The 17,096-nt window shown below is 41.5% G+C and overlaps 1 protein-coding gene across 1 annotated transcript in view; it reads right to left on the bottom strand.

Annotated features, from left to right (window-relative positions):
• LIMCH1 (LIM and calponin homology domains 1) overlaps positions 1-17,096 on the bottom strand; it is a 188,985-nt gene that overhangs the window by 16,829 nt on the left and 155,060 nt on the right. Inside the window, exons 21-27 of the mRNA XM_061346178.1 lie at positions 9,363-9,456; positions 6,899-7,071; positions 6,125-6,230; positions 3,857-3,885; positions 2,757-2,840; positions 1,067-1,159; positions 13-117 (exon numbers count right to left, since the gene is read on the bottom strand). Of these exons, the coding sequence (XP_061202162.1) occupies positions 13-117; positions 1,067-1,159; positions 2,757-2,840; positions 3,857-3,885; positions 6,125-6,230; positions 6,899-7,071; positions 9,363-9,456 (684 nt within the window). The remainder of the gene's footprint in view (positions 1-12; positions 118-1,066; positions 1,160-2,756; positions 2,841-3,856; positions 3,886-6,124; positions 6,231-6,898; positions 7,072-9,362; positions 9,457-17,096) is intronic.

Below are 17,096 nucleotides of genomic sequence, written 5' to 3' on the forward strand. Positions count from 1 at the left end.
TGAGAAACTCACTGGTGTCTTGTTTCCTTCAGTAGTAGAGGAAGAAGAGGAGAGGAGATCAGCAGAGTTTGAAGAAACAATGAATGGAACTACAGTGTCCTCAATTATCTTACGTTCCTAAAAAAAGAGCATCAGGAGAGAGTGGGGTTAAAAATACAGAATGTAACTATGAGCTTGAGAAGTAGAATCATACACTTTGGCTATGTGCAATCTTTAGATGGCTAGGTGAGGACCTGTGGTGCCAAGAATACATGCCAATTTTTAATTTGCTTCAAGGTTTTGCACTCCCTTTCCTTTCACCATTACCATCCTTGAGATGGGATGTCCAAAACTGGAAAGAATGTTCCACTTGGGATGGCATCACTGTTTCTCGTAACAGCGGCCTACTAGATTTCATACAAAAGTATGAAATTACACTTGGTACATGAGAAACTCATTCTGAAAGCTGAAAAAGTTTTCTTGTTCAGATCACAATACAGCCCTCAAACACAGATGATAAGACATCAATTTGCATAATGCAGAACTGGTCAAACTGAAAACATTAATATTGTCCAGTTTTCTGCAACAATGACCCACACACAACAGAAGAATCCCACTATCTTCTGGATTGTTAATATTGTAGAACTGCAAGCTTTGAACATTCCATGTGGATTTTTTTTTTCTTTTAAAAACCAGGTTCAGTTTACAAAATATCTACATGATCAAGCCCAAGGCAGACAACAATTTCATTTGGAGTTCCACCAAATCCAGGCTATGCCAGAATGCACACAGCTCTGTCTCTGGAGGGAAGTCTGAGCATGCCTAGACACAACCATACTGACTCACCCAGACTTGCATAGCAATTACACACCTCCACCTATGCGGAGGTTCTGAGGATACCTGTCTAAATATTTAAGTATTTTCCCTCAGTGCCTATGGTAGCATTTAAGAGAAACAAGCCTGAGAATTCAGCCTTGAGAAGGCTTTTCATTAACTAATCGAGCTATGGGATTCTTTTAGTTATGTAAGTGGGTGTATTTAAGTACAAAATAAGTCAATAAACAACCTCCTCCTTTGAGCCTTATACCTCCTCATAGTATCTGCGCTCCTCCTCTTCCACTTCTCTCTGTGCCTTTTCCCATTCCTCTTTCAGCTTGTCCTGCTCTTTCTGATACTTCTCCTGTAAGAGGATACAAATACAGATAAATTCATACCATTCTTTATTAGGAGTAAATTCTGTAGTACTCTGCAGTGAAAATGAAACTAGGAGTAGTTTAATCAGAAATAGAAAGATAAAAATTTAATACATCCATGGGTGTCAAAAAAACTTATTTTCCTCCTCTCTCCGCTTGTTTCTAGCTTCGAACCACAGGGAGCTTCTAACATATCAGAAGAAGTTTTAATTTGTTGGAAGTCTTTAAATCTTTGGTTAGATAATGAAATTTATGCTCAACAATTTCAATAATTCCTTATTATACAGTATTAAGAGTTCCAAAGAGCCATTACATTCCCGGAACACATAGGCATGGATTTTACACTAAAAACTTCAGCAAAGTAGCATATAAACAAGCAGATTTTGCAGATACTGGTACTAATTTAAGAGAGATACCAGTACAGTTTCATGAACGATGAACACCTGTGCAAGTTTAGAAGATAAATGAATAGTGTGTAAAGGTCTGAAAAGGGTAACCTTAAAATTACCCAAGTAGCTTGTTTTTCTCCTTGATGGAATTATTTCCTTAGAATTCTTTTCACACAGCTCTCTAGGAAAAAATGATGTCAAAGACATCTTTAAAATTGTTTGACAGAACTGCTTTGAATATGGGAAAGAACAGTGACTTCCATATCCCTTTTACACCAGTTCCAACTTCTGTTCAAATTAGAAACCACTTCTGTCTAATCCAGGGGAGATGCATTTACTATTGAGAGAACACCCACATGTACCAAAAAAAATCATGACGTGAATTTTACACCATTTTAAGAGAAAACAACCATATTAGCTAAAAACAAATAATCTCAGGAAAGCAGTAGAGACACACAGAGTAATTCTTAAAAGATAAAAGACTCCATTTTATATTCTCCATCATTTGACAGTTGTTTGTTCTTCTGTTACATGGAGGAAAGATATGATTTACTTGGGACCAAACCTAATCACAGTTTCAAAAGACACTACTGGCCAGCAGAGAAATTCAAGTTCTTGGGGCCACTGCATTTCTTCCAACTAGGTCACAAAGCCAGAGCTCCTACAGCTTACGCTACCACAACAAACCAGTGTTTGTTTTGAGGAGGCTTCCCCCCCCCAAAAAAAATAACTCAAACCCTTTGTATCTGAATTTAGCTTGGTGTTTTCCAAGAAGAATCTGTGAACAAAACAGAAGTCTACAAAAATCTATGAAGACCATCATTTTAAAGATGAGTTGCATAGGCATCAGGATCAGAAAACTGTCAGTCTTGAGAAAGAGGCTTCAAATTAATGAAGAGTCTTGCAGTCTATGCTCAATATACTTTAAATGTAGTTGAGATCAACATTTGATGTAACTCCGTGCTGAAATGCAGAACTAAAGTCCTTTTGGTCTTTCCATGGAGTGGGAAAGGGAGACCTAAGAGTGTTCAAACCACAGACAACATGTGTGTATGCTCATTTTATCACTCATCCGCCACAAAATTTGTTCAATTTCCACAGAGGATGTGGAAAACATGACACGAATTTCCCAACTTTTGTCCAAAAGCACAATTCAACAGCTGAACCACACGGTGGAATATATGGAGTTTCCCACCTGAAGTAAACGTTCTTGCTCATGCTGCCACCTTTCCTGGCGCTTTCGCTCTTCTTCTGGATCCCAGGACCAAAAATTTAAATGCTTGAGTGGAGAAAACACAAGCCATTAGACTTTGACACTGCATTTCACAAGGCTACAGAGGAAGCTGCACTTCTCCTGCCTACCCCTGGCAATGATGTTAGAATGGGAAACTGAGAACTACATAATGGTTCTCTCAGTTAGTAGAAAATATTCTTAGTGTCACTGATGCTTGAGATTGCCCACAGGTATCCAGATGATAAAATAGTAATTTGGTTTGAAAAGAAAGGCTTGAGAAACTTCAACTGGAGGGAAAGAAAGGAAAAAAGATCTGAAAGCAAGCTTTAAGTGGTTCTTAACAGAGATTCCCAAAGGTACTGAAATTTAAAGAAAATACGTATTTTGATTCTATCTAATATGCACAACATGCAAAGCAACATGTGATTGTAAAAATTATTCTCTCATTTCATATGGCTGCCAGCACAAGAGCATATAGCCTTGTTCTGAATTTTTATCTATAATGAAACAAAATCTCAGGCTTCACTAAGGGTCCCATTACATGCTACATGTTTAAATTTCTTATAATCAAGTGCAATTTTAGACACTTGATGTCATATCCCTTTCCACTAAAAAGTTGCATTTAAATCTAACAGGAAGAGATGATGTCTATTTTTATGTGACAAATAGAATATGAAATACTGTGTACTTCGGAGTAGCATTTGTGGTGAGGATTTTTTTCATTGAGGCACCAGTAGAATTGTGGTGTCCTCTAATGTCTATGCATTTAAAACAGAATAGATAATTTAGCATTACATATTATTTTGAGATTAAGAAGCTTTAGTGGCTCCAGCAACCAAGTACTGTACAGCTAACCACTCTCTCCATATAAGAGGAGAACGCACAAATTCCAGATTCAGATCATGTCTTGATTTGGGTTGTACTTCTAACCTCTCATTTCCATGAGAAAAAAATAAATTATCAATCTGATTTGGGGATTTCACAAGACATTTTATATAAAAAAATTACTTTTGCTAAACACATAGCTGTAAACTAAACAATGATGTAAAAAAGGTACTCACATTTGATTTGTCACTGCTCTCAGAATCAGCTATTAAAACAAAATAAAATAGAAAGAGGAAAGGTTAAATTTAACACAGCAAAATATGCTTAGCCTGAATTTAAAGCTACATTGTATCTGTATAAAAAAGCTTCATGTTAGTTTCCTATTTGCTCTCACAACAAAATGCAAGGATGAATCACAAGCAAATCAACTAGAAAAAGAGATTACACCCATCACCCACAAAACTACTTTTTATCTGGGTTTAGAGGAGCACAATACTAACTAACATCAGGTTCTACTCTACTAATAGCTAATGCCATCTACTTCTGGCCACAGATGTTAGCAGTGTTTGGACACTGAGTGTTACCTACCTTGATCTACTTTTCCCTTCATGATTCAGTGCAAGGAAGGAAAAAGCATAGCAAAGCTAAAAGGATGGGACTATACTATTCAAGAGCCACAGTTACAGAAAGAACCATTGCCGTTTTCTATCCAAATATCTGAAAAGTAGGCTGATATAAAGAAATTAAGGAAAAGTTATTTATAGCGAGTGATTTCATTTGGGTGCCTGAAACCAGAGCATCACAACAGTGTGCAGCCCAACAGCTCTTTGTCAACTGTGCAGCAGGAATAGATACTTTCTACGAAAGCAAGAGGTAGAAGAAGTCCCCGTGATCATCAGCTTTCACCCCAGCCCCACGTCCGAAGACATCTACGGCTGGAGGCAGCAGAAGGGCTCAAGCTGGTCTTAGCGCCACATTTACCTGACTGTGAGAAAAACTGTGAGCGCCGCCAGTTGTTGCGAACCCTAAGTGGAACCACGGCCCCGCGGGGTGGCTCTGCAGGCAACGGCACCGGGACAAAACAAGAAACACAGTGTGGTCAAAAGGCAATGATGGACTCTTAGACCCACCTCAGACACAAGAGGCTGAGGAAACTAGGGCTGTTGAGCCTGGCGAAGGGAAGCTGTGTGGAGACCTCATAGCAGCCTTCCAGCATCTGAAGGGGACCTACAAGGATGCTGGGGAGGGACTCCAGTGTTCAAGGGCAGACTGGATGGGGCCTTGGGCAACCTGGTCTAGTGGAAGATATCCCTGCCCATGGCAGGGGGGTTGGAACTGGATGATCATGAGGTCCTCTCCAACCCAAACTGTTCTCAGATTCTATGATTTTGACTACAATCACTTTGGCCCATCGCAGCTGGTTTACAACAGAGCTGCAGATCACACAGATTGCCTGTATTTAAGTGCCACTTCTGTAACATGGCACCTAACCTTACATGAGAGCTCTAGCACACTAATGCTAGTCAAGGGCAGCCACCCCTTCAAGTCTTTTCATGGTACTCACATGTTCTAAAGGGGTTTGTGGTATTTTCAGCTCTGTATGTGCTGTGAACACTAGAGAGCAGCCAAGGGTTGCAGCGTCACTGAAAATCAGGCAAGAGACCTGCAGTCTCTTGAGGTTTGGATTGATTCGTGCCTAAGATGATTTTGTTCTTCAAGCCTGCTTGGGAAGCACCTCCCTACTTAAAGCAAGTGAGACTTTTGTTTCTTTTCAGACAATTCTTTTTTCCACAGTGAATCACCTTCAGTAGTTTCAATCTTGAAAACACCAGGATAATCAGCATATAACCTATGCATGGACTATCAACCTAAAAAATCCTGTGGGGGAAGAAAACTCCAGATATTTTTTCTCTCTCTTTCTTTATAATACCTACATATACGCATCTCTAAAATAAATATAAAATCAAATTACGAAACATTATCAGTCTCAAGCAAAGGTTTGTCCCGAAGGCAAAAAGGAAGTTCTGCTTTACAAGAACTCGTGATAGGCACAGGCCAAATTCAGGGATGTGGCCAGATATGTGTATTGTTTATCTATGGAAAGGAACTCCACATAAGCAGCTAAGTGCAGAATTTATCTCCATAAATTTTTATTGTGACATAAACCAATTTCTAAGCCTTTTTCATCTATGAGCAGCAGTACTAATAAAATGTAATACTCATTGACATGACACAGCTTTTACTGTTAGGCCAGGTAAATACAAAATAGGGCTCCCCCTCCTCCCCTCTGCTGTGTCACTATTCTGCTGTTGTGTTTAAGGGGAACAGCCAGAAGAGTCGTTTGCATTACACAGGCCATACTACCAATATCTGTCAGATGCAACTAGAAAATACCATTTCAGCTCCAAAACCCTATAGACCATTGATTAGGCACTTCTCCCTGAACACCACATGCATGCATACGGTTACTGTCCAGCTGAGCCCTTCAAATGCTTTTTGCTCACCTTGTAGACCAGAATTCTGCAGAGTAACTTGGCTGGTCTCAGGTATTTTCTTTAAAAATGGCAGTACTACACTCCCTTCTTGTTCCAGCACTTTTGGTTTCATCACCTGTTCAGATATTTGGGAGCAGAAAACAGCATTAAAAATCAGCAGGTTCAATCAAAGGTTAATTTAATCGCTTTCTTCTTATTTTCTGAACCAACATTATCAAAAGACGAAGCTTATTTCTCACGAATTACAACATGTAGTTGCATTACAGAAGTCCTGGAAACAATCGATAGCTGCTTGTTGTTGACATTCATACTGCCCTGCACACCAAAGTCAATCCTAAACCAGGACCAACATCTAATTCACCTGACAGAGGAACGTGGTTGTGGCCATTTGCTATGTCTGCCACAGCCTGCACTTCTTTAGCACTTCAAAAGGACTAAGCTCCACTGTCTGTACCTTCTGGATACTCTGCCCTCCCTGACACGTGGTGGGACTGGGGTTTGCAGGTCAAATTCTTGCTTCTTCTGTCAGTTTACAGGTTCAAATGCTACAAGCTGGGGAGTTCCTTTTGAGCGGGAACTTTCTGATGATCATAGAATTTGGCACAGAAACTATCCTCCAGGATCATACCCTGGCAGACTGCTTTGAATGAACTCCTGAAGTGACATTATATACAGAAAAATACCAACCTGCACAATAAATATTTCTGTGTGAGAACTTCCTTCTTTTTGTTTTGTTTTGGTTCGTTTTGTTTTCCACTGCTTCTCTTTCTTGACCACACATACCTCTGGTGTAGCAGGGAGCTCTGCTTCCTTCTGCTGCTCCATTTCAGGTTTCTTCACATTTTCCTCACTTGAAGCAGCTTCCTCTGAAGGGGCAGGACTGGGGAGAAATTCTAATCTCTTCACAACAGGGCTGGCACAAGCTGCAGTTGACTTGAATTGCTTTTGATCTGAAACTAATCCACACATTCAAGAGATAATATTGTGAGGTTAAGATATTTTTTCAAATAAAATGTAGACATATTTCTTACAATCCGATTTCTCACTGGATATACTGTGAGCCCATTTACTGAACGCTTTGAAAAAATAATCTTCTTTCTTCGACACAAGCAAAATCAATCTCTCAGAGCAGACAAGACTGTAAAAGTGAAATTCACCTGACAAAACCTAGGTTCTTACACTTGACCTGGGCATCGTGGGACACCCTTCATGGTCAACAGAGAGGCTTTTCTTGGGGAAGAGTCATGAAGACTATTTCAGACAGTCCTCTTTGGCTGAGATGAGATGTAACCTAAAACGTGCCTATCGAAGTAGAGATCTCTTTACTGAAGTTGTGTGATGAATCCTATCCTAAGATGCTACCCAGACAAGTAGCTATACCACAGTTATGGTCTCACTTGTCAGCACTGGAGGATATTTCAGTTTGCCTATTTCCACTAAACCACATCAGTCAAGCATCAGACAACAAACTCTGCTAACAGGAAGCCTTGGACTGGAATAATCTAGTTGTCATTCAGTTCTTAAAAAAAATGAACAAGTTGATGCTGGTTTGCAGAAGAAGGGACCAGGAGCACTGGCCTACAGAAGAGGACTGTGACAGCTAAACAAGCTACTGCCAGCTGGTACCACCACTGGAAGCAGAGCAGCTGCCAGCATCCCAGGCAGTGCACAAGAACCCAGGCATCTTTTTAACTTCCTATAGCAGAATTTCAGCTTCAGATCCTGTCTCCTCTCTAACCATGGCAACAGTGGCAGCTTCCGAATGTACCTCTTTGACAGGCTGGGAGAGTGAGCTGAGAAAGAGATGTAGCCCAAGGCGTCACTAAGAACCTGCACACAAGCAGAGACAAGAGCTGCTCCTGCTGCTGGACAGATGCACACTGCTTTGGAGCAGTTCCCACACCATTAGTGGCACAGAGGTCACAGCATGGAAGTATCTGGCTTTTACTGAACAACAGAGGAGAATGCTTATTCTACAAGAAGTTTGCAGTTTGGACCATATCTATCTCTCCAAAGCAGACATAATGAAAACCCATGTTCCTTTATCATTTCAATTTTTGCAATTCTATCTCAGTTTTCCTTGCCATCCAGTATTAAACTTTACTACCCGTACTCAATATTTAGCATTTCTCACAGGTGCGGAATGTGACACAAGGCAGCTTTGTGATCTGTAGATACATATCACCAGCTCATCATTGCTGATTCTTGAGAGGAGAATTTGGTTGGTTCACCACAAGATTGCAGCATCTACATTACCTGCCAGGTGCAGTTCAAGATTGTTAACCTCTGTGTTTTGGCATCCAGGAGCCAAAGTAATTAAGTCAGCTAACGAGCCCTTGCTAAGAGCCCTTCAGTGTTTACAGCACATTAAGAGAAGGCTGGATATCCTTCTAATTTGGGGGGAATGGTACCCTATTGATGTTTGAAGGCAAAGCTCAATTGTTTAAGTCATACTTAATCTCAACAAATAGAAGCATTATGATTATGTATCAATTACAGCCAGAGATCTCATTTAAATACCTACTTCAAGTAGTACTACTTACTCACCCATACCAGATGAACTTTGATAGATACGTTTTAAAAAAATGAAAAACACAAAAAGACCATGAACTTAGTATGATAGCAGGGAGTAGATAAATGCCTACTCAAGGGTAGCGTTTCAGACAAACTCGTTTGAGGAAAACAGCTTCAAATTTTACCAGCAAATTCCTTTCACCAGATTAGGAATCATGCATAAAGACTTTAAAGCAGAAAATCAGGAGTGTGCTCAATACTGTCCATTTAAAGCCCCTCTAAGTATTGAAATGCCTCTTCTTATCCTCCTTCTACATTTCTTAATGTCTTGGGGGAAGAGGGGGAAGTGTTAAACAGAAGCTATTACTGACTGATAGTTTCTGCCATGACTGCTTTCTGGTTACAGCACGCTGTGGCACCAGCTTTTCAGTCACATAAACAGCAAAGGAGACAACTTGCATCCCAAACAATGTGGTTATTCAGTCACACCTTGAAAACTTCCATCCATGGGGACTCTACCAGGTCCTCTACTCGAGAGGTTGTTGCACTGAACAATCGTTCGTACAATAAAAAATGTATTTCTTACGTTGAGATTTCTGACAACTTCTGCATTTTCTAATAAACACTCTTGGTGCTGCTGCAGATGCACTTATCAGACTGTGCCGTGGGGTGGGCCTGACCCCAGCCCCATTAGTGGGGAAAGGCAGGGGGAAGGGCAGCAGCTATCACGTACCTGGGGATGAGCATGCCAGGCTCCTGGGTCCTGCACTTTCAGGGCTGGCCTCAACCTGCTGGCTGGCAACTGGGGCTGCTTCCACCGGGGAGGACTGTGGAGAACAGTACAGTAGAAGCGTTTGTGAGTACACTGGAAATAAGTGTTAATTCCTCAAGGCAGTACTTGCTGCTTCTTTATGATATATTTGAGCCAAACTGGTTTAGAGCTCAGCAGGGAGCTGGGGAGCACGTTTCAGAGCAGTATGTGCAGCTCGGGTGCTGAATCACTGGGCTTTAATCTCCTTTTCAAACCGTTCATCAGCAGCCATTAATGTGGTTGGTTTGGAATAGCTCCTACAGGCTTTTAAAATTGTAGGATATCTTGGATTGTGTTAGCTGGAGATAAGCATACATTTCACCCCTAATTTCCTTTTCCAGAATGAAACAAAAATGCATGCGTTAGTGAATACATAGTACATACTAGGGTGTGAAAAGTGGCAAAGTAATTAAATATTTCCTTTATTTCATGGTTGTCTAAACAATCTGTTATCGGAAGGGAAAAGCGAAAGTAAGTATTAAAGGTAATGAGATACTTGAAATACTATTAAGAGAGGACTGAAAAAATATGGTGAGACCATATCGAGGCAATAATCCAAATGCCTTTGAAAATCCAGCTTCCTGACCCAGGACAAGGCTGTTGCAGAGCTAAAACCACACTGTCAAAACAAGGGTAGCACTTCAGCTGATCTATTTAGCAGCTTCCACCATACATCCATTTTCCCAGCAGGCAAATCAAGAAAAATCTGCAGCAAACCCACCAGCCACGGCATAGTGCTGCTAATGCATGAGAGATCTAGAAAACAGCACAGTCAACAGAGGAAAACAAAAAAAAAAACCCAAACTACTTTTAGAAATCAAAAGTAACCCATTTCAGAAGCAGTCTATTGTAGACTTGCTTTCCTGTCCTCCTCCCACCTCTGCATCTTATTAACAGCTGCAAGGGAGGAAACCTGATGAAATTTCCTCTTTTCTGGGAGCCGGATTCAGACCTCCACCTCCTGCATGGATCTTATATCCCATCCCTGCAGACCCACATGAGCCTGCAGTCCCTCATCTACTCGTGCCCCAGGAGCAGCAGACCCGGGCTCTCACAGCTCAGTCAGTGTGGACGTCTGCGGGCAGTACCAACAGGACAACAGTGCCTGTGGACACACTTCGGATCCAGAGAGCTTTGCTCTTGGCAGAGCTCAGGAATCCCTGCCTCTCCTCTCTGGAGGGAGGCATGCTCTGGAGAGGGTGAGGGGACATGTCTGGGAAGATGCACTGTGAGGAAATGGTGTGGACTGATGTGGGGCTGTGGCCAGGGGCTGTGACCTGGGTAAGCCCAGTGGGCAGTGAGCAGTGCTGGAACAGGAGCCCTGCCTAGATCAGCGCCATCACCTCGCAGCAGGACAGGCGCCAGAACACAGCCGTGAGGCTCTACAGGTGGCAGTGCATCCGTCTCCTCTGCTGCTGGGGCTGGCTGCCCGCCATCCCCCCTACTGCCTGGAGCTTCCCAATGCACCCTCACCTCTGCCCACCCTCACCTCTGCCCCATGCAAGGCACAGGGACGCCCCCTGTGCCTGCCCAAAAGCGTATCTCCAGGTTGGCAAGGCAGACAGTGAAATATGTGCTCCAAAAAGGCAGCATGGAAAGTCTGAGGACCTCCTCTCCACCGCGTCCACCTGTAAGCATGCCTGTACCAAGAGCAAACAAGAAATGAAGCGTCCGTGCCGTGTGTCACATGCCCCAGAGAGGAATGATAACTGGAGATGAGACACAGGCTAAAGAATAGGCCCCAGAGAAATGCTCCAGAGACTTGTGAGTCCTGTGCCCCATAGATTTGCCTCTTGTCATTCTGTAGCTCTTTTCTCCTGTATAACCCACCTTGCCCTTCCCAGGCCATCTTGATACCAGCCTGTTTCAGTGAGAGCTTTCTCACTGGAAGCCCCCACAGAAGTACTCTGCAACTAAACAAAATTCCTCCTTCAGCCTCAGTTCTGGCTCCATCACAACAGCAGCCAGGGGAAAAGCTACTGGAAACCCTTCCCAACCTTGCCCAGTGAAGTATTTCTGTTCTCCATGAGGCCAGTGAGGGAAGGGTAACAGGCTGCCCCTGGGGGTTTTCAAGATTCGAATGATCAAGCCTGTAACAACCCAGTCTGACCTCATGCCTGATCCTGTTTGAGAAGAGGCTCAGCTGGAGACTTATAACCTGAATTATTCTGTAATTCCACAACCTACAAACCCCCATTAAACCTAAACTAATGGCTAGTATCGAGAGCTCGGATTTTGCCCTAAGAAAGGTAGATTTGAAGTGGAAAAGCAAGAGACACCTACTCAACAACTCTACTCACTGCTCCAAAGCATAACCCTTTCCAATTTCTATTATGCATGTTCATATTGCTGTTATTTTTGGTAAAGCAATGGAATCCACCCTCCACTCTCAAAAAGCAACTTTCCAAACAGACTTTTTTTTTTAAAGAGAAAAAAAACAGGTTTGAAGGAAAAAAAAGGGATTAGAAAAAAAAAGACAAAAAATTCAGCTTTAATTTCAATTTCAGAGTCTTTAAAACTATAAGCAGTAATAAACTGGGTACAATACAAAAAGTATTTAACAGTGTTACCTATACCCAGGGAAGTTAGATGCCAGTGGCAGCTGGAGCTGGGGAAAGCGCACAGCCACACTTGGCCCCTCAGAGGGTTTGAGAGGCTCAGCAAATCCACAAACATGATGCACTTTTATCACCTCTGGGTTTAGAGTTACCTTAGGAACCTACACATGCTGCTGTGTCACATCGCTATCCTGCACAAGTGCAATAGTTAAATCTACCCATAACCTATATCCAGGAGGTTGAACCAGAAGCAGAAGTTATTTATAGAAATTATTTCAAAAAGGAGTAAAAAAAAAGAGCAAGCTACTGCTTGCTGCAGGAAAATGGAATTTTGCAATAGCATGCTGCACAAGTTCTGTTCCTGCTCACGAGACTTGACTCTTCCTCCTCCCTTTGATGATCAATTTAATGCTAGTGACATACAGCTAAAAATATAAAACTGATTAGTAAGTAATTTATAAAAGAATTAAGTCTACTTCACTGGGGAACTCTCTCATTCCCACTATATCTATTTATAACACTAAGAAATGGAATATTATCTAGTGCTTTATCCAGAGGTATATGATACACTTCAGAAAATTCTCATACTGATACAGCTGATAAAATGTCTTTCAACCACAGACCATCTTCATTCACATTTCATAAATATTTTGTCATCAAATGATGATGTTATCACTGAACACAAAAAAAGGCATACAAACATTTCATTGTACCTAAAAGGCTCATATTTTGACATGAACATTCAAAAACCAAACAACTCAGCGAGTGCCGTTCCTGAGGTGTTTCAGAGGAGCTCTCATATTTTGGGATGAAGGACCCATGCAGCCTCTTGGCAGCACCCTGCTGCAGCCACACGCGTTTGTGTGAGCAGAGGCATCATTCTGCAGGATCACAAAGCCACTCCATATGCTGTCTCTTCTTTAGGTGCCTACAAGGGAAGGTCACACAACACCTGCTCATCGACAATCAATGACATAGGAAAAACCTTGCTGCATAGGGGCTGGGGTTTTCTCAGTCCCCAGATCCAGGCTGGTGTGAAGGCTCTGTCCCATTAACTCCTCAAAACTGAAGAATGCTGTCTACTTGGATTGGTGTTTTTATTACCCCATGCATCTAGCCACCCATCAGTTAAAGTGAGCTTCTCCACTTAGGATTTAGAAGCCTTAGTCCATGATGGAAAATTAAATATTGTGACTGCAGACTGCAGCTGCAGTTATGAGCACATCAGTAACAGAGGTGCCCTGGGTTTGGCGCTTAACCCACAAAAAGAGGACAAAGCAACACCTCTCTTGTGCCAACCAAGGTATCCATTTAACAGACACAAGCATGGCTGACTGCTGTATAGTGTTAGTTTGGTTTGTAGTAGACAGGATTTCTATCTAATACACTGGGATATCAGCCCAAGTATTTTCTTTAAGACCATACAGGCCAGAAATAGCCACGCTGCCTATTGCTGTGGCAGAACTTTGCACCCTTATAAATACCTAAAACTACAGTAACTAAGAAATCTTAAACACCAAACATCACTACTACTACAAGAATTCAAACTCAAAAAGAAGTAACAGTACAACTTTATTAACCCTTATTGTAAATTAAATCAAAATGTAGTTCAGTTAACACTACTTGTACACAAAATATCATTACTGTATTTTCTATGAAAACATGACAAAACAAGCTGTCTGGAACGAGTGAGAATGCAGAGATATTAGGAAGAATCAGGTTAGAACTACAGTCTGAATTCTGTGAAATTACTCAGGAATGAAACTGGTTACAGTATCAATAGCTGCATGTAGAAATTGCCTGACACATCTTTCAAACTTCTGTGATTGAAATTCTGCATGTATCATTGACTTGAAAATTTTCCTATAATGATTTCCTCATCAAAGCTAGCATTTTCTGTTGCTGTAAGTGCTAATGGTGTCATGCCTTTGGGCTCCTACAGCTAATTGCCTTGCATGCTATTGCCAGAACACTGCTCTGACACATAAAGTCACCTGCCTCATCTGGCAGCTATATAATGGTATACTTGGGTCAGCTATTACAACCAAAAGTCAGGGTGGATCTGTAATTGACAGAGAAGTCTTGAAAGTGCTGCAAGAAAGTGTTAAGTATTCCTGTTAGTCATTTTTTAAGTTATTACTGCTCAATCGGGATGTAAAATAAGATCCTATCACTCCTAGCCACTGAAAAGTGCTGGAGGATGGGAGAGATGGATACTAGATTCAGAACCGAATCCTGAGCAGGGTTCCCTCCCCTCTAGATGGTTTAAAGTTTTGCTGCTATGATTTCTTACCCTAAACTTTTTTCCCTTATGGAACTCCAGCCCTCCACACATTTTCCCATGTGTGGTCAAGGCAAAGCTGTCAATCTGCAACAGACATACACACTCTACAAGTGTTTCTTGTAATGAATCAAAGAACAAAGACTTGTCCTACCAGATATGTACAAATCAGCGTTTCAACTCTGCTCTCCTGTAGCTTGGCCAACAATCCTCAACCACAAGAAAGCTTACACTTTAATCTCAGTTCAATCAGTGGATTTTTGAAGATGAAGGAGAGTGTTACTTGGATATAGAAAAAAGGTTTATTTTGAGCCAAGCAGGCCGTGAGTAGAAATGGACAAGTTTAAGCTAGCTAGTGAAAAATTAAAACAAAGCCTAAATCTCTCCCCACTATCACCACCTCACCCTGGTCTTTTTAAAGTTGCTGTCTCTCTCTCTCTATGTATATATATTTTTTTTTTTATCAGAGCAAAGCTATAATTAGAGCTACAGCAAGCCAATAATAACAAGCCAAGGTTTAGATTGGATATTAGGAAAAATTTCTTCACAGAGAAGGGAATAATGTATTGGAACAGGCTTCCCAGGAAAGCAGTGGAATCACTGTCCCTGGAAGTGTTAAAAAAACTGTGTAGATGAGGCCCTCAGTGATATGCTTTAGTGGTGGTCTTGGCAGTTCTGGGATAATGGTTGGACTTGATCTTAAAGGTCTTTTCCAACCTAGTTGATACTATGATTCTAATAATTTCTAAATGCTCATACAAAGACTGGTTAAAATAAAATGAAGTTACTGACAAATCACTAAAATCTGCGCAAATATTGGTTTAAAACAAAACATTTACTTTCCCAGCTTCTGATTCAAAGATACAACTTCTCAGCATTTGTAATGTGCATCACTGTTCTGTAGAATGGAAAGAAAACATAACCTAATGGCTGACAGGTAGGACCTGGGTGAGGAGATGATTCTCATGTCATTGCTGCTGTTGCCACTGACTGATTTGGGCCTTTGTCCAGTTCTTTCAGCTGCAGTAAGAGGTGTGCTTTCCCTACTGCCACCTTAGCAGCACAACACTCCACAAACACCAGTGGGATATTTTCATCCTCCTCACAGGCCAATTTTTATTTTTCTAGCCTTTTCATAAGCTACTTTGAGTAAAAGTCTCTTGTTAATCCCTCACCAAAATCTAAGTACTCTACACTACAGACAAAAGTACAGTTTCTTGATATTATTTTTCTTTACCATCCTTCCCACCTGCTGCAGCTTCTTATATTCATTTCATAGTAGATTTGGGCAGGAGTTACATATGTTTCCCAATCAGTCTCTGATTGCCAATAACGGGGTTCTTCTCTGTCAAAAAGACAACTGACACTGAGGCCTCACTCATATGAAAAGACCCCTGCACTTCTCTAGCTCCCCCAAAACCTCAATCATATCCGTTTTTTAAGTGGTGCAACTTGATTAAACTATTTTCCAAACTTCAGGCCAAAAGAGCTGTTGAAGTACAGTTGCACAGCATCTTCCCGTATTGCAGACGATGGCTGAGGCCAGCTGGACAGATTTAGAGCAGGGCTACAGAGCTTCAAAGGGAAGCCTGCCAGGCAGAGAGAAGACAGGGCTAGTCTATTTGACAACTGAACTGAAACAGGAGGGGAGCAGCTGTAAGAAGGATGGAGGAGGAGGACAGAGCATGCAAAGAACAGGAAGAGATTCATAAGGGGAGGACAGGAGGGCCAAACGTAATGTATATATGGAAAGGAATACATACTTCACAAAAGAGACTCTGGGTAGAAAATGAATGAATAAAATACAAAACCAAAACAAAACTTGGAGCAACTAGAGACAAAAAAATCCCTAGGAACAGCTTATCTTAAGAGGCAGAGGAACTAGTGCTTATGAATCTTATTCAAAGCCTGGGGAGGACACAGCTAACAAGAACTGTATCAATAAAGGACAGTATACAAATATAGGTAATGAAAGCAAGCTTAGAAAAAGGCTTTGAAAACACGCTCGATTTGTAAAAGTCTTCTCAAAGCAAAAGAAATGTAGTAGTTTCTTCCACTCCAGATGGCTCTGCTTCTTCATCAGCTGCATTTCTATGCCCGTTTCTGTCATCTTCTCTCCTAAAAATTCAGTAGGATTAAGCAGCAGATAGAAACTATAGCCCTGGTTTCTCCTTGTGGGAGGTGATACAATGGCAGCTTCAGAAGGTTTTCTAACTTCCAAGAATGTGCAGCTTGGAAGCCTCATGCTGCTGGGGCCAAAAACAAACCCCCTTTTCCCCTCTGGATGACTCACAGTGATAGCTAGAGTTATTCAGCAACCTTCCCCGCAAGAGGCTATGCTTTATGAAGACGGGGACAGCCCAGAAGCTCTTTTCTTTCCTGATTTGTATTTCCAGCCTTCCTATAGAGGTTATATCTTCAAAGAGAAGTTTAGCATTTCAGGCTTTCCAGATGCAGGCTGACTTTGTCGGGTTAGTTGTCCAGAAAACAAAGTAAAATAGGTACAGGGGGAAGACTTGAGTGAAGTGAGTCCAGTGTAGCTGCCTTATTCTTGCAGATAAGTTACCAGGCTGACTGTATCCATATCAAGCTACCTAAAGCAGTCCTGGTATGTGCCCAACACACAGAGCTAAATTACTGCTCATGCCTTAGTCTAAGGAATGGATGGGGACATGGAAAATCAAAATGTATCAGCTGAGTAAAGACGGGCAAACATGTAGAAGGAACAGAGCCTGTAATTTTATCTTAAGCTGGCAAATTCCCTTCCACTAACAGGAAGGGAATTCCTCTTTCCGCCATTAAACTCAGTGCATTCCA

This window comes from Neopsephotus bourkii, unplaced genomic scaffold (genome assembly GCF_033783945.1).
Source record: "Neopsephotus bourkii isolate Nb327-2 ecotype Australia unplaced genomic scaffold, CSIRO-AGI_Nbou_v1 NB_259, whole genome shotgun sequence".
Taxonomy (NCBI): domain Eukaryota; kingdom Metazoa; phylum Chordata; class Aves; order Psittaciformes; family Psittacidae; genus Neopsephotus; species Neopsephotus bourkii.